Source organism: Strix aluco, chromosome 24 (genome assembly GCF_031877795.1).
Source record: "Strix aluco isolate bStrAlu1 chromosome 24, bStrAlu1.hap1, whole genome shotgun sequence".
Taxonomy (NCBI): Eukaryota; Metazoa; Chordata; class Aves; order Strigiformes; family Strigidae; genus Strix; species Strix aluco.
Window position 1 is genome coordinate 6,237,544 of NC_133954.1, and position 25,240 is coordinate 6,262,783.

The following is a 25,240-nucleotide window of genomic DNA, read 5'->3' on the forward strand; positions in this document are numbered from 1 at the left end:
TCAGGGACTGTTTTATTTTTCCTTTGCCACATCTGACAAGTTGCATTTTACTATAAATCCCCTCAATTAGGCCTTTCAAATAGCACTGCAGCCGTTTCCCTGATATATAGGGAAGGAATTATCTTCATGTCCCTGACAACCAATTCCTTGACTAAAAATAGTTGATGTTCACTTTTGCTTTCCTCCCATCACCTCGCACTTTGGCCACCTGAGACGAGTGTTGCCACTGCACATGTCCCAATTGGTGGCCATGGGCAGGCTGAGATGGCTAAGGACAATCCCCAGGGTCTTGGCATGGAAACGGAGTCTCTGGTGCTCCCCACTGCAACGTGCCCTGGGGTGCACAAAGCCCTGAGAAGCCCCCCAAAACCAGAGCATGGAGCTGTGTCCTCGACACACGATTCACTCAGTGAATGGGCTGAATCCAGGCTGCTCGAGGGTGCGGGAGCTTTTTCAAGCCTCCTTTAGAAAGTTTTGCATTTTCTATTGGGCTTATTGAAGTGAAAAGTGACACAGAGGTGGCTCTGGAGAGTGTCTCATCCTGTCACTTGTCAGTGGTAGGGGTGTTAGGAGAGCTAAGAAACAAAGAGTTTCCTGAATTTACCAGCGCTTTACATATTTTCAAACATCTTTGCCAAAGCAATGACACAGTTGATTAAATCCCACTAAGGCGGGAAGATTTATGTCTGTGTTGTTTATTCCCTTTAATTACTGGGCCAAGACCATTTACCCTTTGGTGTCTGGGATGGGTCATTGGCTGCACTCATGTGCTGGGGTACAGCCCTGGATGGCCACTTGTGCCTTGGTCCAGCAGATACAGGAAGGACCTTGATTACCTCCTGCCCTCTCCCATGCTTCAGAGACAGAAAGCGGCTCCGCAAAGATGGATGGAGGCTTCAGCCATGAATCCATCAAGGGACGCTGCCCTCCTATTGATCTGTCTGCAATACGTTGTGGTCTGCAGCCGTTCCAAGAGGCAGAGGCTGTGGTTGGGACGAAGAGGGGAGCATTCCCCAGCACCCCATGAGAGGCTGTGGGTCGATGCACCAGCATCAGGTAGGGGAAACATCTTTGGTCCCCCCAGGATGGTGACCCCAATGGCAACATCTTCCATCATCCCCTTCCCAGCACCACACCTCAGCTCTCTTTATTTCCTCAAGGAAAGAAGAAACCCTAACTCGCTGCCTGACTTTCTGCTGCCAGGTCACCACTGGCAGGTGGAGCCTGGCTCGCTCCCGGGGTGGGGGCACAGCAGTCACAGCTGGGACAAACTCCCCCCAGCCCCAGGTAGGTGCAGAAGAGATGCCCTGACACTGCCTTGGCACAGAGGAGCAGGTTTCACCCAGGGAGAGATTCACCCAGCTCAGAGATGGACCCAAGCCTGGCCACAGCATCCCCAAGAGATGGGGATGTGGAGGACCCCTCCCCAGGAGCCCAGCATGGCGACTGCCAGGGGACAGCAGGAGGTGACACAGAGAGGCACGACAGAGACCCCTTATCATCAGGGGTGGGGGTGGGGGGGTGTCATTAGCCAAGACCCCAGGAGCAACATCCAGGCTCCCCTGACTACCCACTCCTGCTCCCGACCCTCCCCAGGACACACATCCCCCAAACCAGCGCCCCTCTCCTCTGTCAGTTCAAGCCCCCCCCTGTTCCTGACCCTTCACCTCTGCCTCTTCCACCACATCCTATGAGAAAAACCACCTCCCCACAGCACCCCCACCTCCTCCGTGACTCAGTTTCCCCCTGCGATGATCAAGTGCCCCCAGCACAGCCCCACTGCGTGGAAGGACCTACACCCACCTGCCCCACGTCCCCTCCTTGTCGCAGGAGCATCTCCCTCACAAGGAAGGGGAAAAGGGGCTCTCACCTCCCTCTGTGTTCACCAGACAGTTTGCAAAGGGGTTGCAAAGGGTGGCGGCAGGAGGGGAAGCCTCCCCTTCCCTCGGTCCCTCTGTCAGAGCCCTGGAGTCAAATCCCCGAATGCGCAAACCCTCCCGCAAATCGCAGCCCCAAGCTCTTTGCGTACCCGCAGGGTACCCCGCAGCAGCGGCTGCAAAATGGGATTGCGGGGGGCAGAGAGGGGAAAGTCTGGTCCAGGGGGAGCCGGGGTGGGGGGGGGGGTGCAGCTGGGTGTCCCTGGGCCGGTGGGACGTTTCTGCTGCTAAAGATGCTGAGGGAGGGAAGGAGAAAGGGAAAAAAAAAAAATAGAGTTGGAAGGCACTAGGGAGGTGGAGGAAGGAAAAGGGGAGGAGGAAGAGGAGGAGGGAGAGAAGCGGGGAGTGGGAGGCTGGTGAGGAGGGATGTAGCCCATCGCCAGGAGCTGGAAGGTGGGAAGCCAGAAGACCAGCTCCCAGGGAGGTTATAAAAGGCAGGAGCCGGTCGCTGAACAAAGGCGAGAGCGAAAGGTCCCTGCCTGCCTCCGTGCAGCCCCGCCGGGACCCGGACACGCTCCTTTGCACGAAGCCCCGAGGATTTTATCCCCGACGGCAGAAGGAGCCCAGCAGGAGTGGGGACCGCTGCCAGCCATGCCCCGGAGAGCTGGGCACAGTGGGAGTTAAGGATGGTGCCCAGCCTACGTCCTGCCCTCCTCCTCCTCCTGCAGGTAAGATGCTTTTTAAGTCCTCTTCTCCCAGAAAAGCCCTTCTGCCTTCCTCCCCATCACCCCTCCGCACCCTGCACCACTCGCTTTCTCTGCAATGACTTTTCCATTTCTTTGAAGGAAGGGAAAAGTAAAAGGAGAAACAGCTACACAAAGGGCCCTCGGGAGAATTCCTCCAGTCGAGGCACAGCAGCTTGGCAAGAGCTCACGATGCCCAAAAACTAGCGGGGAGGGGGCTGGAGTCACTGAAAGGATCGTTAAAGGGGGTGAGACTTGCAGCCAGGTCCTCCCCAGCACAGCCCAGCTCTCCCAGCAGCTCCCCGCCTTGCACCTCCCAGTGAAACCAGCTGCCACCAGTTTCCCTTAGGCTGCTAGGAGGGGGAGGCTGCTCTGGGGGTGTGATGGATGGGGACAACACAAACGCAATGCCTCATTGTACCCCCTTAATTGATTTTCTTAAGAAACCTCTCCTTTTACCCCCACCTTGAAAGCACAAGACTTTCCTCTCTAAATCGCTCGTTGTGGAACTGTAGCCACTGCTAATTTTGCAGCTCTGCACAAAATGCAAATGCTTTGTCAGAAGCAGTATTCCTCCTCCCCGAGGGCTCATCAAGAAAGAAAATGCTCCCAGCCCAAAACATGTTTAAATCCCAAACCCTCGGGAAACGAGGAGACAAAAAGGTTTCCAGTGAAATCTTGAACATTATTTGAACAAACCTATGTAGGCAGTTAAACAAAATGATCAGGTTTTTGATTAAATCTCTGTGTCAAAGAGGGTTAAAAGAAAATATTTTCCTGGGTCTCTGCAAAATGCTGTCTCAGTGGCCCGGCTGTGACTGCAGAGTTAGAAGGGCAGAAGAAGCAGAGGGTCAGCCTTCCCCATTAGCACTGTTGCGGTTTGTACCCCACGGGCTGGTTTCTCACTGTGCATCGCCGGTGGTCGGAGCAGGGAGGAGCATTCAGCTGCACCTTTGGGATAGGAAAGTTCTCACCTAAGCGATGAGATGAGCTAAATGCACCAGGCGACCTCCTTGCCAAGTTGGTGTTGCTTTTAAAAGCTCCTCTTCTGAGCAGCTGCTTTCCCCTGTAACTGCACACCCCTAATCCTGTTTTATAGGAGCTCTTTTGCAGCTATATTCCTTGGGTTTTTTTGGTTCTGATGTAAGAAATGAAGGTGAGACAGGGCAGAATCTCTTCCCCCCAGCCCAGGTCCTCCTTGGGCAATATGTGGGGACACCGTTGGCAAAGCCACAGACCCGGTGTAATAGGGGCAGGGTCAGAGATGGGCACAGCCAAGCGAGCATGACAGCTCCCCATAGCTACTGTGTGAGCAAAAAGTGGTCAGAAAAAAAGCCTGTAAGTGCTAAGACACAGGTCCCATTCTCTGCTAAACCTCCTCAGGCTCGGGGGTTTCCCTAGCCATCCCTAGGTGTTCCCCAAGGATGATTTCCTTGTGATGACAGGGGGCCAAATTCTCAAAAAGCTTCCAGAGTTTCAGAGCAAAACCACCCTTGTGCTGTGTCTGGGACCAGGAGGGGTCACAAAAAACAGCCCAAGCAAAGAGAAGTCTCTCCCAGCCAGCTCCAAAAAGAAACACCCAATCTACAAAACACCTCTTTGCAGTCAAACTATCTATTTTTCCTTATAGCCATATGCATTCAAAATTCAGACCCTTTTCCAGCACAATCCCAGCCCTCTCCTGGGGACAGCATGGGCTAAAGTCCAGCCTTAAGTGAGCGCATCCCTGCAGCCAGGAGTACCCACAGCTGCATCCAGCCTGCGAGCACAGAGACTTGCAGCAGTCCAGCTCCAATGGAGAGCTCAGCAGGGGTGAATGTCCCCTGCTTGGGAAAATTTTGCAGCCTGCAGATCCCTGGGCTGGCAGAGCTAAGGTGTTTCCCACGCATCTGGCCAGCAGCTCCAGTTCAGCATCATTTTGTCCACCTTGCCTTGCTGGGTAGACATCCTTCAGGGGGTCAGACAAACAGACCAGGAGACAGGCAGCCAGAATTGCTGCAAAATGCTCTTTGGCACCCTACGAGTCATTTCAACAAACTAAACAAGTGGTTAAAAAGAAAGAGTTCACCTGCAGCTCTGCCAGGAACTGATGACATTTCTGGGGCTGGTAAAACTGCTTGCAAAAGCATTGTATGAAAAAACAGAGTTTGCTGCTGGGGGTGGAGAAGTTTCTCCTCTGCCTTGATCAGCCAGAGCAGCCATAAGCCCAAAAACCAGCCCCCTGCCCCTTCGCTGCTCAAATCCTTGTGCAAGACGTGAGCTGCACTAGCAGGACACGCTGACCCTGGGGATCTCTTCCAGTCCTCGCTTTCCTTAAAAGCTGGAGTTGATTCAGTGTGTATGAAATCATCCCCGTGGTTTCGCATCTCCAGTGAAGGAGTGAATGGAAATGGCACAGCCCGTTCCCAGAATAGCTGCTCTATCACCATAGGATGAATATATAGAAATACAATGAGAATAGCCTGCACAGCCGGCTCAACCCTGCCCTGAAATACAGCTCTGCTCACCAGAAATCCTGCATAGGGCTGGCCCAGAAGTTTGTTGCGAGTGACAAGCTCAAGCTGAGGTCCGAGTTTGCAGCATTTAGAGAGGCTGCATCTGTGGTTTTGCCTTGGAGAACAGTATTTGGACCCAAATGAAAGCTCAGATCATGGGGTTCCCTCAACAAACAGAGCCCAGGAGCCATTGTCCAGTGCTTGAGAGCTGTCACTTACGAGCTGGTGGCTCTTTCTGAAGATGGTATAACATACCCAGAGGCCCATCTGTTGTTCTCCCTTTTTTCCCTAACTGTATTTTGAGCTAATAGAAGAGATCATCCTCTCTGCGGAGTGTCCTGCTTTATCAGTGAGTCACCCACCCAGAAGCAATCGCGTCCACTCAGATGGCGGAGCGAAGGGCGTTGGCCTTTTGCAGATCGTAGCCCCTCTTCCACCCTGAAATCCTTGGAAAGGCAATGGCAGATGCAGCTTTGGTGTGACCAAGCTTTCCCTAGTTATGAATGCAGATAAACTGGAGGCAAATTATAGGTGAATTAAATGGTGGATGTTCAGCCCAGGGTATGACCCTAAAAAGGTGATGGGTGAAGGTGGAGGCTTGAGGCAGCTGGGGAAAATAAATCTCCAACCCCAAAATGAAAATATTTGTGAATGCACACGGGTCCCACATGTGCAGTCTGCAGGAGAGTTTAATACAACCACCTTAGAAAAACCACCCTCCCCCATTCTTGTGTCCATCGTTCCAACTTTTCTTTAGCAGCCTTTCCTCTGGCAAATCCGGGTGCCACAGGAGCCACTTTGATTCATGCAGTGTCCCCTTCCTCGGCTTGTTTGTGCCTTTAACTTCCAATAGCCAAATACCATTATTCATTTTTCACCTGTCCCCAAAAATCCATTCCCCTTTTGATAGATAAATGAAGTCAGAATTATTTATGGCAAGCGAGAGAAACCAGAGCTTAATCCAGGAAAACCTTTAATTGCTCATAAATCAGGTTTTACAGGGCATTCACTTAGCCCTGATTGATATTCTTTTGTTAGGATCTGCATCCAGTATGCTCAGAGAGAGACTCCAAACAGAATAAATACTCTCTCCAAAGCCTCTGTCTACACACAATGGGGACTGGCCCTCTAATATGACTAAATTCATAAATTCACAGATTTTAATGCCAGATGGAGGCATTCTCACTGCCTGCTCTTTCCCCCTGAGTAACATCAGCTGCAGAAAATCCCCCCATGGTTCTTGCTTAGAGCCTCGTTCTGCTGCCTGCGCTTTGCCTTGATGCCTTGACGCTAGCAGGGCTTCTGATGTGGCTTTGCACGAAAGGAAGTGAAGGAGCAATGGGGTGCTTATTCGTAAAGCGGGGAGTCTCGGAGAATCTTTGAGCTCAGGGAGTGGCAAAGCATGTCATGCCAGGGCTGAGGCAGGGGGGTGTATAGGGGGTCCTTCACAGACCAGAGGCTGACTGGGGGTTTCATTCATGGCTTGGACTGGGGATGGGTCATATCCAACTGAAAGCCCTCAAGGTGGAGGTGGTAAGAAGCTCACCAGCTGCAGAAGACAGTGCCTGGAAGCCAGAGGAGACAAGGACAAAGGGATGCCCCACAGCAGAGTGAAGGCAGGGGACAGGGAGGGCTGGGCAGCAGGGGCTGGAGGCACCCTGGCCACCTTCAGCACATTTGAGGGGGCAGCTCTTTCGGTCAGGCTTTTCAAGGCCACCTCCAGCCTCTGGCTGCGGTGTTGGCAAGAGGTGCTGCTCTGTGCTCTCCCTTTCCGTGCCGCTGATGTTGCTCTGCCAGCTGAGGTTGACATCCAACTCTTTTAACATTCACCGTATTTAACACCCAAAGTCTGACACCTTCTTCTGCAGGCTCGAGGCCAAGAGCAGGCTTGATCCCAGCCTAACGCCCCAGGGAACCTCAGCAAAGGTCCAGGGCAGAGACTGTGCTCAGCCCTTCCCCTGCCCGTGTGTCCCAGGAGCTCTTATTCTTCCACACCAAGTGTCACAGGGGACACAGCCAAGCCAGGGAGCAGAACTGATGGGTGAGAAAGGTCCCTACAGCACGGGCGACTCTGGGGTGGCTGGTGTTGATCCCCCTCCCAGACCAGGGAGGTCTCAGTGTCCATCACCACCCGCTGGTCCCACTGACCTCTCCAGCTTTGCAAAGCCACTGGCTCGCACTGCTTCATCCTGCTAATCGCTCCACTCCCCAATTACAGCCCTGTCAGCAGTGGAAAACCCAAGCCCCATCTTCGATTGCTAATTAGGCTACGAGCCATCTATCTCGCTGCTCAGAGCTGTCAGTCCTTCCTACCACGCAGATCCGATCTTGTTTGAGGCAATAAGATATCAAGGGGGGACAAGCCTGTCTCTGGGTAGTGCGGCGTGGGGGATTGATGTTTGACTCGGATGTGAATATATTAATTAATATCCGTGGATTGCTTTGGAGAATGAAAACACTGCAGGGGGACATTAATTCCTAATTGTTATTAATTGAATTTTACTGCTAGGTCAGTGGCAGGTCACAGAGACTGAAGGCCGTGCGTGTGTGTGTGTGTGATTGTGCTGCTCACACCCATACCAGCCGCGAGACCCCCAGCCCCCTCGTGCCAAAGAGCTGACACTGTCTCAGCCCACTGTGCTGCATCTCCTGGCCCAGGGGACCTGCCACCCTGTGCCCCTCATGGGGCGTTCCACCAGGACACAGCTAGTGGGTCTGGATAAGAGTAACACATGGTGTAGTACAGCCTCAGAGTGACCTCAGGCAAATTGTACTTAGTGCCTCAGTTTCCCTTCTGGGACAGCCTTGACTTGGTGGGTGGTGGGACACCGACTGCAGCTGGTGTTTGCCGTGTGTGGGACGCAGTAAACACTGAGCAGCGTCAGGTTTTGGTGTCTGGGCTGTGCAGCGAGGACTGGTGGAGGCTGGCTGATCCCGCTCCAGGAAACGTGGGGGTGAAAGGAAGGAGCTTGCTGCTCTGTGAGGTCTGAGGTTAACCCAGCACCATCAGCGTCTGCTGCGATGCCTCCCCGTGTGTAAAACGGAGATGTTAGCAGAGCCTGGAAGGGAGCTGGGCAGATGCTGAGGCAACGGCAGTGGAACCATTGGTGATGGAGGAGAAGCTGCTGCCAGTGCGTGGCCTCATGGGGCCTGTGCGCCTCCCAGCAGAACCATCATCCCCATGGGAGCAACTCCCCAAGCTGACCAGGACCTCTGTGCAAAGCAGCTGCTTCTAGAAAAGCAGATTGCTTTTCTTTCCCATGCAGCTGAATGCTCAGCTGAAGCTCTCCAGGATTTTGGCAGTCTGAGAGAGGTCACGGGGGTGTTCTTCACTGCAGAGCATGATTTGCCGTAGCCTATCTCAAAGAAGGGCTGGCAGGGCAGAGGGACACGGCCCCTCTCTGGCCCGAGCATGACCCACTGTCATTTCGGGGCTGCTGAGGTGTGCTTGGCTCCAGCCCAGCCAGGCTGGGACCTGCTGGGCGCCATGTGGCATCTTACGGCAGCGATGCTCTGGCAGGCGAAGCTCTTCATGAACGGAGCTTTGACCTATTCTCTCTGCAAAGCCTGGGGAGGGGTCAAAATAACCCGCAAAGAACAAAACAGAGAGCCCGACCGTCAGGGTACCACATCAGGATGCTTTTGGCTTGTGCAAATCCACCTGCAGTTGCCACCTTCCCCAGATTATCCCCCATGAGCTGGGGCTGACAGGAGTGGGAAAAAACCTCTGCTCTGTCAAGTGCATTGGCCATATTGCAGTGAGACAAAAAAAAAGCTGGTAGGGTTTGTTATGTGTCGGGGAACCTTTGTTTCCTTTCTTTCTTTCTTTCCTTCTTTGCTTCTTCTGTAGCTGTTTCAGCTCATTTACAAAGCCTGCAAAGAGCCAGAGACTGCACTCCATCCATACCCCCTCTAGCTGTAGCTTGGTCCATGTTGCTGCTCAGTGCCAAGACCTCTCCCTGTGTCTGGAAGGAGAACAGGCACTGCCAGGCTGGAGCAGGCTGCAATTAGGAGAAACACGTCCAATTAACACTTGAGAGCCTGTTCAGGTAGGCAAACCATCCCAGCCCCTTTTGAGAGGAACTCTTCTGTCCCAGCTATCCCTGCAAAGAGCCATCAGGTCCTCTGGGCACCAACTGCAGGCATCAATGCAGAGGGGAGACGACCCTGCTACACCTCACTTACCCATGTCTGGAGTTTGAGTGGTCTCAGCTTTCAGCAAAGAGACCAGGGAGGTGCCTGATTCCTGCAGGACCAGCACCACAGGAGCTCCATGCAGCACCCGCGCTCAGGGCAGGGTTTTGCTGCCGGATCCCCTGTGCCATCTGGAGCAGTCATAACAAGGAAGCTATTCTCAGCTCCATTTATACGTCTGCCTGACATCTCTCTTGCTGTCAAAACCAACTTCCCAAGGCAGTAAATAGTTGTTTGGAAAAGAGCAAGTGGGTGCTGAGCTTGTCTCCCTGTCTGAAAAAATCCTGTTAATGCTTTGGTATGGTGAGGGGACTGCTGGGTGTGCCAGCAAGAGCAGCCAGTGTTTATATGTCTAAAGGGCAAGAGGAGGACTGTCTTCTCCCTCCCCAGAGCAGTTTTGAAGGTAAACGGCACTCAGGAAGAGAGATCAGTCAGTAGGGACCAGCCCACCGCCCTGGGGAGCTAAGAGCTTGCTTGCAAGTAGAGGAGGCTGCAGCCTTTCCTGCCTCTAAGGCTCAGGTTTGAGTTTCCTGAGGGATCTGTATGTGCTTGTATTTTGGGGCATGGCTCTGCCGCTCAGTTAGCAGTGAGCTTTCCTCCAGGGGTTTGGTCAGTCCTTGCAGGGCAGCCTTGGGGTGAGAGAAGTGGAGTTTAGCCTCATCCACCACTGGCATTCGTCCCCTGAGCAGAAGGGATCAGCCCATGTCACCATGTCACCAGTCTCTGAGCCAGAGGAGAAAGTGGGAAGCTGCTCTGGTAGAAATCGATGTATTTGATAAAACAGCAGGTCCCTCCTTCCCCCATCTGCCTCCCTGGTGAGCTTTCGATCTGACAGCACCGTCCCTCTGCCGTCTTCTACTTACAATTGCCTGCCTTGGTTTTAGTTTCCCCAAACTCCTGCAAAGGCACAAAAATTCACTAGTAGCTTTTCCAAAATAACTCCCTGTGTCAATGGTTTTCACTTGCAGCAGAACTGCCCGGGAGCTGCTCCAGAGAAGGGATGGGATGGATGCTGGTCAGTGCTTCCCAATGCAATGGGAATGTCAGTGTTTGCAGACAAGATTTTCTCCTGAAAAAAGGCTTTAGCCAGACCCGGTTGACTGTGGATCAGATCTCCTTAAGGATGTGTCTTAACATCTTTCCACTGACAGCTTACAAGGCTGTGATTTTAATAAAGTATTGAAAATCTGAGCATGGTGTCAGGCTCATCATGTTTCCCCTGTCTGCTCTCAGGATGCAAAGATGCTAAAACTAAAACTGTTGATTTAATTGCTAAATAGCAGAAGCTCCCACGACCCAGCAGGGGCTGTGCGGGGCTGCAGTGTGGCTTGCTGAGGGGGATATTTGGGGCAGGAGAGGATCGGTGGGTGGGAAACAGAGCAGAGATCTTCAGTCCTACAGCCCCGGGCTGAATAAACCCAGCTCCTCTGGGCTGGGAAACTTGCAAACCCATCCTGCAAATGGGCAAGTGTCAATCGTGCAGCTTTTTGGGGGGGCATCCAGCAAGACACGGACCAGCTCAGGAGGGACTGGGGGCTGGGGAAGTGGCATATTGCACATATAACCCTGCCTGTGGTCTGCTCTCTCCCTGTGCAGGCGTTTCTCCTCTGGGATAGCCCAGTTGCAGCCTCCATCCAGGAGCAGTACTGCGAGAGCCTGCCGCCCGTCACCAACCACACGGGTGAGTGTCCTGCATCCCCAGCCATCCCCAGGGGACCCCAGCGGCAGGGATGGCTGGACAAGGGTGTATGGGGGTGTCTCTGGGCTGATCTGCAGTTGCCCAGCTCCTTTTTCGGGGAGGTGGGTTGTGCTGAGGCTGCGTTGCAGCCCCGTGCTGGCTGCTGCAGCAGCCTCTTTGCAGGGTGACAGTTGAGGCAGGTAGAAGATGCAGAGCTCAGGAGAGCTAAAAATAGAGAAAATAAATGTCTGTTGGTCTGGGCTCAAGGGGGAAGTGAGCAAAGAAACATCTGCCTGGCCCCTGCTCCCACGCTGCCTGTTCTCTGCCATGCCCAGGGACACCAGGACACTGTCTCCTATGTCCATCCCCCTCTGCCATCCCCCTGCCCAGGGGTGACAACTGGAGGTTGTGACTTTCTGCGGAGACCACATCACCAGTGCAGTGTGGCTACCATGTGCTCAGGGCTCGGCCACACTCTGTCGCCCAGCACTCCTAGATGTCTGCCACGGAGCACTTTGGGAGTCCACCAGCCACGAGGAGCTTCTGGGGACGTGGCCATGGCCAGGGCTGGCTCAGCTGAATTGGGTGAGGCCAGCAGGGTCATGGGCAGCTCACTCCCACTCAACACCCATACATGGGCTTGCATCCAACCAGGCCAGGCCCAAGATGTGTTTGTGCCAAAACTGGCTTTTAGCCTATATTCAAGACATGACTTGGATGTCACCTCAGCAGTGACAGGTCTGGTTCTGCGACAGGTTTTGGGGGAGGAAAAGTGGCTGAGGGAGAGGAGAGGAGCTCACAGTGACAAGGAGGAAAGTCCTCTCCAGCTCAGGGATGCTGCAGAGTTCGTTTTCCAATGATTGAATGAAGACCAGAGCAGGCACGAACCAATTGCCAGGCTTGCCCCAGTCCCTGCTGCTCAGAGCAGCTCTCTCCATCAGGGTGATGGATGGCCGTGGAGGCCCGGTGCTGACGGATGGCTGCCCACCACCCAGCTCCCATTAACAGCAGCATTAAAAACTCCTTCTCAGAAAATAACATCTTGCCACCAGCTGATTCAGTGCCTGGCCGAGCCCAGGCCACCACGGCCCTGCAAGGAACGTCCTCAGAGCATCCCCAGCCCAAGAAATGGAGGCAGAAAGCAGAGGGAGAGCAAGGCTGCCAGTGGAAGTGGAAGTGGAAATGGAAACGCCTGTGTGCTTCTAGGCTGGGCACAGTGCAGATGAGAAACCTGGTCATCACTCGTGCTTTTCTCCCTGAAGGTTTCATCACTCTACTCAGGAAGGTGGTTGTCCTTGGCCATGTTAGGCTGTGATAAATGGCATTTGTTTTCTTCTTACTCACCTCCCCTGGTTCAACATGTGTCCAGCTCCGTGGGCTCTGACCCACAGAAGCACCAGCCAAGCACTGCAGGGCCCTCTTGTGATGCACGGACCCACCGGTGGGATGGCCATGGGTAGCACTCAGGCCCCAGAGCCTCCTCACAGGCTTTGGCACCCGCTGCTGGAACCTCCTGAGCCCAGGAGAGACAGCAGAGAGAGGGGAGAATTTCGCCATGGCTTTGCTGATACATATGCCCTGCAATCACCACCACCCTCAAGCAGTGGGTGCTGATTTCTGTAAGGATTGGGCTTTGCTCAGTAGGGATTTATTAGTGTGAATCCCAGCAGGATTTAGTGCACCCTGGAACAGGGGAACACAACATGTCAGGCTTCAGATTTACAAAATCTCCATCGCCTCCACGCACCTGACCTGTCAGCCCTGAGTAACTCATCCATTTGGCATGGGGCTGGTGCATCTGAGAGCCACTTCCAGCTTGAGGAGGGGGCTTAGAACAAGAGGTAGAAATGAAACTAATTGTCTTATGTCAGCTGCTTGGTAAGTGGAGCTCAGTGCCAGCCCTCATCCTTGGGGTCCATTTAAGCCCTGCCTGACTCAGGCAGCAATTCCTAGGGAGGGATATTTACAAAACTGAAAACTTTGTTTTGAGGCTATTTAACATGGAAAGTTGTTAGGATGATGCTAATGAGAATTGCAGTGAGGCCATGAGACTTAATTTGTTAATGTCTGCATAACCCTTGGGAAATGGCACATGCTGATAACACGAGCCCCGCGGTCCTCCAGCACGCAGCTCGGCAGGGCATCGGTTGGATGCAGGGAGGGGCTCTGCCTCGTGCCTGTGTACAGCATCTCTTCTCTGGAAAACAGCCCAGTGTGGGCTCTCCTCCTCTCTTGGGTCACCAGTCCCTTCATTATTTAATCTCACACTTTTTAATGAGAATGCATGGCTGGACAGGATATCACCAGGGTGCCAGCACTCTCCGAGGTGCATGCACTGAGTTGGAAAGGTCTCTGCTCACAGCAGTGTGGTGGTGGCAGACCCAGGGCAATGCTCACCAGGCTCACGGGGTGAAGGCATTGCAAGAAAGCCCTCAACTCAAGGAGGGAACAGCTGAGCCCCACAGAGCTCCCTTGTCCTGCCTTCCTATCAGCAGTGATTTAGCCATCCTCCTCTAAGCACTCCATCTCCACGCAAGGGCAATGTCCCTTGGCATTCAGGCTCCCTGCACAGGCGTGATGGTCCAACCTGATATTTTAGATATGCATCAAAAATATTTCTCAGTGAGCTCCTGATTCTGGCCACTGCTGGGACACATGAGCATCCACTCACAATTGGTCACCCCATCAGAAAGGCTGCTTTCCTCAGTAGCCATGAATATTTTCTCCTCCAGGCAGAAATCATACCAGGCTGGACTTGAGGTCAACATGGTGCATCAGGGAAGTCGGGTCAGCTGCACCCCAAAACATCTGGAAGGCAAGAAATTCCCAGATTAAGCTTAAAAAGGAAAGCAGTGAGGATCAGCATCCCTTGTCCAGGGTGGATAGGAACCTGTCCCAGGGGCTCCCAGCCTACAGATTGGCTCAGACCACAAATTTGTCTTCCTGATGATTTCAGCTCCCCGGGGTCTGTGCACAGCTGTTTCCCACCTCGCCCTGCCCCAGAGCACCTCAGGAAGGGGCAGGGTCATTTCACCCATCGGGCAAAGCCTCCCCTGGCAGCTGCAGGACCACTTCCCATCGGGGCACTTCCCTGAGGAAGGAAAGGGGAATCTGAGCAGATGGGAAAGGCTCTTCCTAACGAATAGGTGAGGCTTTTCCAAAGCAGCCCAGCAGAAAGCACTCGAGTGGAGAGAGCTCGGAGCGCTCACGGGGTTGTTTTGCCATTCGTGGCAATCAAGTTTGGATCAGCCCAAGGAGTTGGCATCCAATTGCTAATAGCCCTGGTTGGTCCTGGCTGCACGTTTCACTCCGTTAAGCTGTTAAACTGTTATCACAAGAAATTGTTATCCTCAATCCCATGTGTGTGCTCGGGAGAGAGGGGAGCACAGCTGATTCCTTCCCAGAAGATGTTTCCCACCACTGCAAGTTCACCTAAAGCAAAGGAAAATTACACCAAAGGCAGGCAGAACTGAATAGAAATGTCTTTTTTTTTTTAAACTGGAGGCTTTTTCAAGGAGGGGAAGGGAGCACAGCTTTGCATTTAAATAAAGCGAATCAAGTTGGTCCAGATATAGCAAAAGTCTGTGGCTGAAAAGCACAGGAGAGCAGCAAGTGATGAGAGCATTTCCTTTGCAGGCACTTTATCAGACAGGTTTGGAAACAGGTTTCACAGCGGGTGACAGTTTGACCAAGAGACTTTCCACCCGCTCCAGCTCAGCTCCCCAGACCACTGATGCTGCTCCAGCAGTCCCTTCTCATGCTGCTGCTGTTTCATTCACTCACTGACTCCCCTGGGGAGAGACTGGAATTTAAATTCATAAAGGTCAAATTAACAACATCAGCGCTTCTTTTCCCTTCAGCCTCGTTGGCATCTCTCCCACCAAGGCAGAAATACTAATAAAGGAGCTGAGCAGGGGCTAAAGAGGCAGCAATGAGTCCTGGCAGAGACTTAACACTGAGGGATAGCCGTGATGCTGAGGGAGGTTTGGGAACCAAAAAATGTGAACTTACCTATATGGAAAATCATAGTGTTTTAAAAAAAATCATAGTGTATGCTAGTATCGATAAAGCGATTGTGCTCCATCATCTAGGAAACAGGGATGTCAATAGAAACTTGCTTGTATTCATAGATATTATTGTAGTGGAGGAGGGAAGATGACGAGGTTTTCTGGTAGGAAACAGTGTCCTGGCACATCTCAGTGTGAGCAGCAGCTACGGCAGTTAAACTGTACTTTGGACTGGATGCAGTAAAATTGTTGCCAGCTACTCGGTTCAGTTGTGGCCAAACTAGAAGTCTTTGCTAGGAAAACTCTGCCAGCAAGGGATTATGCGTCTCTGCTCACCCACCAGCAAAGCCCAGCCAATACCAGGGAATAAACCACTTGCTGCCACCCTTAGTAATAACACAACTCCAACCACTCTACGGGTCATATCAGGAGAACAAGATATGCCCCAAACCCAACCCACCACATTATATATTCAATAAATATATCTGCTCCACAGAAGCTGTACATGGATCGGTCTTAAGTGACGACATTGAGCAGATGCATCAAATACCAATGGCAGAAGCTAGGTTTGATGCCTCCTATTTATTCTTCTCCAGAATAGCGGCAAAGACCCAAGGGGACAGTCAATGATGGTGAATAGCAACAAGCCAAAAATTCACTACAAAGACACTTTGCTACCATAACCTTTAATTAGCCTGTATAATTATTTTTCATTGAGGATCATGGAACTTGAATACTTGGGAGGATTGCTGGGGATTTTTCAAGGACTGGACTCTTACTATGATAAATAGAAACACACAATGCCACCAAAAGCAGTGCTGGAGGTAGGGTGTGAGCAAGGATCTAAGTATTTTGAGACTACCACAGTTGCTCCCAGTCATGTTGAGTACCCAACCTCAACTCAGAGGGAAGGCAAGCAGCTCCACCACCCCAATTTCAACCCTGTGTTAAGATAAATTGTCCCCCCAGTGCCGTTTCCCTCAATGCCTCAAGAAGCTGAGTGGCTCTGCCGCTGGGATCAAGCCACCCCTCCTTGGCATATCAGCACCTTGAAATAAAAGCATCCCCTCAAAGGCCCTTGCTTTGGGGCAATAAGGTGGGAAATGGCTCCTTCTGCTACACCAGTGTGGTGGAGCTGCCTGGGGGAGATGAACGACCTTTTGCTGGCTGGCTCTAGGGAGTGTATTTTGATTAGATGTGGAGATGAAGCCCTGATTACCAAATGCAAATGCTGCAGCAGGGACACACTCAAGGAGCCAGAGGCTTCAGCCTGCCAGAGGCAGCACCAGCAATGCAGTTACTGAGGACATCGGGGATGACAGAGATAATTGTGGTTGAGTAAGAGCTCAGGACAGGTAGAGATATGAGCTAACATCTTTTGGCTGTTACTCAGCCTCCTGAGACACCTTAGATAAATAACACGATCACTCCCAACCACAGGAATGAGCCTGTGGTTCAGTTTTCCATCGTCTCTTCTGGCTCCTTTGCATCGCACAGGAGGAGAGAGGCTTCACCCTTCAAGCAGCCTTAGTGTCATTGGAGGCACAGCAGCAGGCTGGGATGCTGCACTGGTGCAAAGCTTTGCCTGGTGTGAGATGACAACATGTTTACTGGCAGTTATATCAGCACAACCTTTGCTTTACTCTTCTTCATACCACCTTAGCAATGGTTTGACGGTACAGTAACGCTTCAGACCTCCTGGCATCAGCGCAAGAGCACTGTGGCCACATGTCTGGTGGGGCTGGACCAGGATAAACATGCTCCATCCTCTTTAAATTTGCTCAAAATCTTTTGGCAGATTAACTGGGGCTGGAGAGCTTTACACTGCCAGGCTTCACACGGCTGCACGGCTTTAGCTTGGAGCCATCTCAGGGGCCTCTGCGAGTGGTGGAAGCAGGCTGGAAAGGGATGTTTTATATAAACAGGGGGATATTTCTATAATTATCCTGAGACAGTTATTGTGATACAATTGACTCAGTGTAAGTCCCTGGACAGGCACTTTTATTCTTCAAAAGAAAGGAAACACTTTATATTGCTTCAAAACACCACAACCAAAGGAAACAAGGTAAGAAGGGATTTCAGTGTCTTCCCTGGTGCCCCATTTCCCGTCTCAAAGCAGGACCAGCTCCTTCCCACCCCAAATGCCATGTTTCTGTGTGTGAGGGAGCCAAATCAGCAGGATTGGGCACAAGTAGGACATTTATTGACCTTTCTTGCTGTAAAGCTGCAAAGACCAAAACTTTCTGTGCAGCCAATGGTGCTGAGAAAACTGGAGCAGACATCTGCAGAACCTGGGAGAATAATCCCCCTGCAAATATGGATGGGCCGCAAAGCAGATATGAAAGCATTTAGCACTGATACATATAATTTCCATGCTAAACAGTGCTCTAAATGCTGGGAGCCATGTGCCACTGGGGAGCAGCTGGAGCAGACGGGTCCTGCTGGGCAAACGGGATGTCACAGCCCTCACGGCACTCTTCGCCTTTGCTGTTTTACTTAACCCTTCCCCAGCAAAATGTTTTTCTTCCCTATATGCTGGAGAGAGCAGAATGAGCAACATCTGCTTTCTGCAGCTTTTCTTCATCGAGCATTTCTCTTTGAGAGCCCGGGAAAAATATTACAGCCACCTACTAGATTAAAAACTGGTGGGACAGACCTCAAAATGCTGCCTACAGTGGTGCTGGGGTGAAGCCTGCTGTGCACAGGATGAAGTCCCAGGAGCCTCCTACAGCCTGGCTAAGCCTGACCTTGCCTCACCCAACTGCAGCCCCCAAGCATGAATGTCACCCCACCCCACAACCCCGACCCATGGCACGAGGAGGGGGCTGAGCTCCTGGTGATGCCGCTCCACCTTCACCCCACATCCCTGTCGTGGTGGGACTGCAAGACCCATCCACTCAGTTTGTCATCTAGTGGGTGTCCATAGCACTTTAATAGGAGGGTCAAGCAGCATTAAATCAAGTGCCTTGGAGACATGTGGCGATATTAAATCCAGGCTTGAGCAGACATATAACAGAATGATGCCACCTTTGTCTGACCACATCATTTCCATGATGGTTTTGGTTATTAATGTCAGTGCTGTGGTTTTGTTTTACTGGAGAGTACTGTTGCTACCGCTCTCTGTCTCTGCTGACTGTTAATTACTGAGTCTTCCCGATTCTCCTCCCTGAGCAGTCTGCATCTGTGCCCCAGCACAGTCCCTGGGATGCAGGAGGGAAACTGAGGCATGAGGGGATGGGGAGACAATAGAGTTTGTGCTCAGCCTCACCAGTCACAGGGATGGTATTTGATGACTGCATGAGCTGCTCTGGGCATAGCACTGTGCAAGCCCCATTTTTCTGTGCCTGGTTATTCCCAGTGAAGCTTTTCCTATTCCATATATTCAAGCAGCTTCTCACCTGGAGGGATTCCCAGGTGGCTAACAGGGAGAACACTTGCAATTTAACTTTGTCCTTAGTTGAAGAAATTACCCGTTGCCTTTTCTCTATCTGGATGAATATTATCATCAAATTTTAAACAGGGACTTCATTTTCTGTGACCCTGTATTTCTCTGTCAAATTTGGGTAGAAACAATTAAGGAGCTCAACAAATGCTAATGGATGCAGATAAGCACAGACAAGAACACTAGACGTGATAAAAAGCACCTAAGAAATACAAGCTTAAAACAGTTAACTTAAAGTGAAGGTTGCTGCAGCAACCATACACATTAGCAAAGCTAAAAGCAAAGGTCATCGTCAAAATTAATTTCTCACTACAAGCTATAGGAGGCAGAAGGTAATGCTCACCATGTGTTGATGCTTCCCCAGCTCACATGTTTGGAAGTTGTTTTCCCTTGCAAAGATGCTTGAAGAAAGCCCTCCTTTTCCTTGCACTGAAAATTTGCTCTGAAAACATCCCAAGAAATCAAGAAGCCAATTTTTCAGATAATCAGTGAAAACAAATGTTCCCCCATGAAAACCTTCATTATATTAATAACACAGTATTTTGCTTTTTCTGTTCAGTTACTCTTTAGCCAGCTTTATCCATAGGAAGTTTTGGGAAAAGCATTCAAATAACAACCATCAAGTCCAGGTGGAGAGGAAACACTGTGTTCTCGTACCCAGAGAGCTGCGAATTGGGGTGTTTTGTCTCTGCACCGGCAGCACAAACATCTCTGGTACCCAAGAATGGTTTGCACGGAACTCTGCCCCTTCCAGGGTCTGCAGCCTATCATCTGCTGCTTGTCAAGGATCGTATTATATGGATATTACAGTCATTGTGCTTCCTACCTCACTTTGAGATGTAGCTAGGACATATTTAGCTACAGTACACGTTGTACTAAATATACACAAATTATACATAAAAAAGCCTGCAATCTGGCCTACCTAATGCCTACGTTAGCACACTTGTGTAGCTGGGAAAAGCACATAAGTCCTGTTTGAAATCTGAAATAGCAGCAGCAGGCTTGGAGTTTTCTTCCTGGGAAAGGCTGGAAGAGACCAACAGGAACAGCTAGAAAGGAGATCTTTCAGCCAGGAGGCGTGAGAGGGTTGGAGGGGCTCTGAGGAACATCTCACCAGGCCCAGGCTGGAATCACCACTGGGAAAGAGAAAATCTGGTTTATTGCTGGCTGTTGTGGGGCTGGATGCCAAAGTCATGGTTGAAGAAAGGAGCAGGGCTGGAAGACCAGAGCCAGGGAACCCCAAGCTGACTTGAGAAGCCAGGTCAGAAAACTAGACTTGTGCCAGAACTGAGCTTAACCCGGGTGCTCAGACAGGACCAGGGCAATAGTCATGGCCAGGATGGATCAACCAGGCCTTGGGGAGTCGGCACAGGCCCCATTTGGTGTCTGCCATGAGGCTCTTCAGGGGGCTGAGCTTGCAGTGACCCACCAGCTCAGCCAGGACTGCAGTCCCAGCTCTCTGAGCAAACCTTGACCCTTCAACAGCCTGGAGGTGGCCCACAGACCTCCACTAACCCTCTACCCTTTTTTCCCACAGGTCCCCAATGCAACGCCTCGGTAGACCTGATCGGCACATGTTGGCCCCGGAGTGCGGTGGGACAGCTGGTAGCTCGCCCCTGCCCTGAATATTTCTATGGCGTGCGGTATAACACCACGAGTAAGATGAGCAGCACTGGTGGGGACATGGTGGGTGAGGGATGGGGGAGTTCAGAGAACCATGTGCGTCAGGGTCTGCAGTAGAATGAGGGACAAAACATCTCTGAGTACAGAGCTCATTGGAGGGCTCTGTGGGATCCATCAACCAACAAAGAAAAAAGCCCTCATATCCCAAATTTCAGGGAGGGTGGTTTCACAGCAGCAGCTTTAGAAGCAGATCCTCCTGGATATGCCCTTGTAAAGGGGGAGAGGGCTGATGTCCCCATCTTGGGGACAGGGAAAGAGAAGTGAGCCTGCCCTGCTGCGGAGGTGGCACAGAGGTCTGCAACCCCCAGCTGAGCAAGGACTGGGCAACCTTGTGGCTCATCCCTCCCAGCACGGGTGACTGTGTTGTCACTGCTGATGATGACATGCTGGGAGCAGGGGACAAAGCGAAGGCACTTGAAAAGTGCCCAAAGCCATTCCTAGCACACGGTTGAGCTTCTGACCACTCAAGCACTGCTTTTGATGAAAGAAACATCTTGCATCCCACAGAAAACATCAATTTTTTCCATCCCACACCTTTTTGCCGCAGTGGAAGATCGCACGCATACGGCTCCTGCTTCGTGGTGCCTCTCATGCCTTTGCAGGAGTCTCTTTGCATTAATCCATACTTGTGCCTGCCCAAGAGCCATCCCATCCCTGTCCCATCCCATTGCCCTGATGAGGCTCACGGTCTCTCCTGTTAATAGCACCCCAGCGCTGGCATCACCCTGGTGCTGTCACTAATCGGAGGCTGCTCTGGGGCTCTCGTGGCCGTTCCCTCCCCATTAGCCTTGCCACTCGCCGTCCTTGCTGAGAGGCGAAGAAAGCTCCTAATGCAGGGAGAGAAGTGAAAACTTCACAGTGCGTTGCAGCAGGATAACACAGGATCGCTCGAGCAAATGGCACAGAGGAGGGGGAAAGGAGAGTGGGACTCGTGCTGCTCCCACTGCATCTCAGTGGTGGGAGGTGTTGGGGTCCCCCAGCACCAAGGGACAGCGCTGGTGCAGACCCAAAGCCCTTGAGTGGCTCTGAAATGTCCTGGGGATTTTGGTCCTGCAATTGTAACCAAGGCAGATCTCAGCTGGTATCAAAGCTAATGATGCCGCTGACTTGATGATCATCAGATCACATCCTTATGCACATCTCCATGCACCGCTAACCCTTTGATGGGCTCCTCTCTTTCAGATAATGGCTACAGGGAGTGCCTCGCTAACGGGAGCTGGGCAGCACGAGTCAACTATTCCCAGTGCCAGGAGATCCTCAGTGAAGAGGTAGGACCTTGGTAGCCCCTCAGCCAGGCTCTTGGCAGGAAGGTGAGGGACAGACAATGGAGTTCTGAAGGGCAACAGCATCCGGGGCAGGAATGGCCCAAGGGAGCTGTGGGCTGGGCATGCAGCAGCATCCCAGATATAAGTTTGCATGCAGCATATATGATCCCCGTTTTGATTTGCATTTTCATTCCCTGCCAAAAATAAAGACACACCTGTTTCCTTCCCTGTTAAAAATCCAAGAGGATTTGCAGTGTGAGGTCTCCTGGCCCCAGGGGGCAGATCAGCATGCCCTCTGGCCCCATTGCCCTCCTCCAGCTCCCTCCTGACATAAGCACTTAGTGCAAACCTGGCAACAGAATAGAGATGTTTAGGAAGCTGAAAGGGATAAAAAAATGGGGACCAAGAATTACAAGCGCCTGAGTAGGTCAAGGCACCCCTCGGAGCAGAGAAGAGATACAGGCTGTTCATTTGCAGTTGATAACCACCTCTGGTATTTAAGAGCTGATATTTCTTGCCAGGAATGGTTTTCTCACTCAGTTAATTACTAATTCACAGGTTGGATGAGTGCCTAACAGCAGGAGCAATCAATTAATTTAATTATCACTCACACCTTCCCGAGATCCCCTGCTCCCTCTGCCCAAATTCATCCCAGCCTCTCAGCTGCCCCCAGGGCAATGGGGAATGAACTGAGACATCAGATGTCATGTTTCCAGTGAGCTCAGCTGAATTACAGCAGGATTTCCCCAGATGAGGGGTTGGGGATGTCCCAGCGCTGAGCAGGGGTAGTGTAAGGACAGCAATCATGAGCTGCCCTGGCATGGGTAGGATATGAAATGTCTGGGCTCTTTGAAGGGCCAGATTGGTGCTTCTCCTGTCCACATTAACCCCATCCAACCAGCTGTGTCCCCTTCCAGTCCCACCTCCACTGTCCTGCACTAGGTGGGTTCCAGTTGCTTTCTGAAAAAGGACCCAAATTTTGTAGTGCAGCTCTTGGAGGTGACGTGGTGGAGGAGGTAGGTTTGTGGTGGTACCTGGGGCTACTGCTGACCCCCCTCCCCATCTTGCCCCACCAGAAGAAGAGTAAGCTGCATTACCACATCGCCGTCATCATCAACTACCTGGGGCACTGCGTCTCACTGGGGGCCCTCCTTGTGGCTTTTGTGCTCTTCATGCGCCTGCGGTGAGTGTTCTGATCCGCTGCTCTGCTCCTGCCAGGGGCATGAGCCCAGGGAGGTCACCCCATGGCCCTCTGGCTGGGAATAGGCCCAGCCCTTGTGTTTTGCTGTATAGCCCCATGGCCATTGATCTCCAGTCTGGAGGAATCGTGCCTATCTCAGGGTTATTCTCCTCCTGCTGTTTTTTTAAAGCAGCAGGTTATGGAGGCAGACGATCCTCCTTGGTGCCTTCCACCTCCTGGCCTTGGTCCTGCCCACCAGGGCATGGCCCCAGCAGTTCACCCTTGAGGTCCCAACAAAGACATTCTACAAACAGCCCTGTCCCCCAGCCCACACATGGCCAGCCCCCAGACACCCACCACGCTCTGATGGCCCCTTGTCCCCTCTTCTCCAGGAGCATCCGGTGCCTGAGGAACATCATCCACTGGAACCTGATCACAGCCTTTATCCTACGCAATGCCACGTGGTTCGTGGTGCAGCTCACAATGAACCCAGAGGTGCACGAGAGCAACGTGGTAGGTGTAGCTCTGCCAGGCAGCTGGCCTGAACCTGGCCCTGAGAAGCTGTTTTGTGTGGGGAGCTTGAGGATCCTAGATATGAGGCCACAAAAGCAACTTGAGGGCCCAAATAGGGCTGCCTGGTGGTCAGTGGACAACCCAGGCTTATGAGAAGCGTGGGCTCAATTGCTCTGCTGGGGTCTGTGTTAGTCTGTGCACCAGTTTCACTGCTGTAACACAGAGCTCTGCTCTTCACCCTCCATGTCTCCTCTGAACCCCCTTGGCAGGTCTGGTGCCGCTTGGTCACTGCTGCCTACAATTACTTCCACGTCACCAACTTTTTCTGGATGTTCGGTGAGGGTTGCTACCTGCACACGGCCATCGTGCTCACCTACTCCACAGACAAGCTCCGCAAGTGGATGTTCATCTGCATTGGCTGGTGTAAGTACCAGGATTTCCCTTCACCCACCAGGCACCCAGGGTTTTAGTGATGGGTGATGCCCACCTCCATCCTCTGCTCCGGATCCTCTTGCACCCAAATACCTGCAAAAAGGCTGCCAGGAGCAGGAGGATGGGATTTGCATGGCCATATCATCTCACCCAGTGGTTTGCCCTGTGTGAGAAAATCCCTGTTACAGCACGATTTTGTGGCAACGTTGGACCCCTGAGACTCACCTGTGTGTTCATCTGCAGGTATCCCCTTTCCCATCATCGTCGCCTGGGCCATTGGGAAGCTGTACTACGACAATGAGAAGTGAGTCTGATTGCTCTCCTTCCCCATTCTATCCCAATTCTCCAGAGATCAGTTGTGCCAGGGGCTGCGGCAGACACGGATCCTGTCTGGAAGGGCTGACACAAGACAGGGTACATGGAAAAGGTGGGAGGAAAAAAAGATAATATTCTTCTGTTCTTTCTTTTATCTCACCTTTAGGCTCTCTGTCGCTCAAGCCCTGCCTGCAGCTGCCTGCTGCTGCATTTTTCTCTTCAAAGGGCAAATGAGATTTTTAAGGGGGAAAAGGCAAGATTAAGCCAGAGCTCCTACAATGTGTTTGCTAAATGGAGCTGGGATTTAATCTACCAGCAGAGATATAAACTACCACCACCTGAGCCATTTTCACAGAGACTTGCTAATGGAGGTCTTAACAGGCACTTGAGAGTTCATCACATGGACTGGGAAGTTAAGAGGAGCCCATTTAGGTGAATGGCAGCTTGTTTTGTTTTTCAGTGCTAGTTTTGCCCCCTGACTTCAGCAGCCCTGTGCTACTCACGCAGGCACAGTGCTGATTTAACAAAACCAACAAGGTGCTCCCAGGACACGGCTACACCTGCGTGAGCTCCCGCAGAGTTTGCTGGGGACAGAGCCAACCCGGACCTGTGTATGTGTAAGGTTGTTCCTGCTCGTCCTACGATAACCAGTTCCCACATCCCTATGAAGGGAAAGCTCTTTGTTTCACCTACAGGGCCCATGGACACCCCCACAAGCCCCCATGCACCTCCATATGCCAAGTTCCCAGGGAAGCTCTTCCATAGTAGCTACAGCGGTTCAAGTTGTAGTGCTTTCACCCTACAGACAGTGACTTACAGAGATTGTGCAAGGACAGGAGTAAATCCAGGTCACTCATACTGAAGTCTTGTCCCTGACACTGCTTGTCCTTGCCTTGCAGGTGCTGGTTTGGGAAGCGAGCGGGAGTTTATACTGACTACATTTACCAAGGCCCCATGATCCTGGTGCTTCTGGTAAGAGCAAAGCAACCTTGTTTGCTAAATATAGGGTCCTTCTCACCTGCATGTGGGATAACACCGTTCCTGAACAGGGTCTTGCTCCCTCCTTTAGCTTTGCCCTGCTGCAGCTGGCTATGCTGCCCCACAGCAGCAATGCCACTCACCCTGCGAGTCCAGCGACCTGCACCCCAACCACACCTTGAGCAAATGTGGGCACCTAACCCACAATGAGAAATAGCATGCCTGGATCCTGCTGGCTTGGGATGGGCTAGAAAGGGAGCCTGGAGACCTCACTCCAATAGGGATGTCCCCATCAGCAGACTCCCACATGCATCAGTAAGTCCCTCCATCCCTGCCCTGGCAATCTTTGGGTGCAGGTGGGTGCTTTGCCAAGCATTCACAGCAACCTGGGGACCTCAACCCCATGCCCTGATCCACATCCCTTTGCTCCTGGCCCTT

The 25,240-nt window shown here is 52.0% G+C and overlaps 1 protein-coding gene across 1 annotated transcript in view; it reads left to right on the plus strand.

Moving 5' to 3' along the window:
- The first annotated feature begins 2,339 nt into the window (after positions 1 to 2,339).
- Positions 2,340 to 25,240, plus strand: part of CRHR1 (corticotropin releasing hormone receptor 1) — a 28,999-nt gene continuing 6,098 nt past the window's right edge. The window contains exons 1-9 of the mRNA XM_074849358.1: positions 2,340 to 2,605; positions 10,906 to 10,990; positions 19,974 to 20,093; positions 21,302 to 21,387; positions 22,461 to 22,567; positions 22,957 to 23,077; positions 23,347 to 23,500; positions 23,753 to 23,813; positions 24,724 to 24,796. Coding sequence (XP_074705459.1) covers positions 2,564 to 2,605; positions 10,906 to 10,990; positions 19,974 to 20,093; positions 21,302 to 21,387; positions 22,461 to 22,567; positions 22,957 to 23,077; positions 23,347 to 23,500; positions 23,753 to 23,813; positions 24,724 to 24,796 — 849 coding nt within the window. The 5' untranslated portion in view covers positions 2,340 to 2,563. The remainder of the gene's footprint in view (positions 2,606 to 10,905; positions 10,991 to 19,973; positions 20,094 to 21,301; positions 21,388 to 22,460; positions 22,568 to 22,956; positions 23,078 to 23,346; positions 23,501 to 23,752; positions 23,814 to 24,723; positions 24,797 to 25,240) is intronic.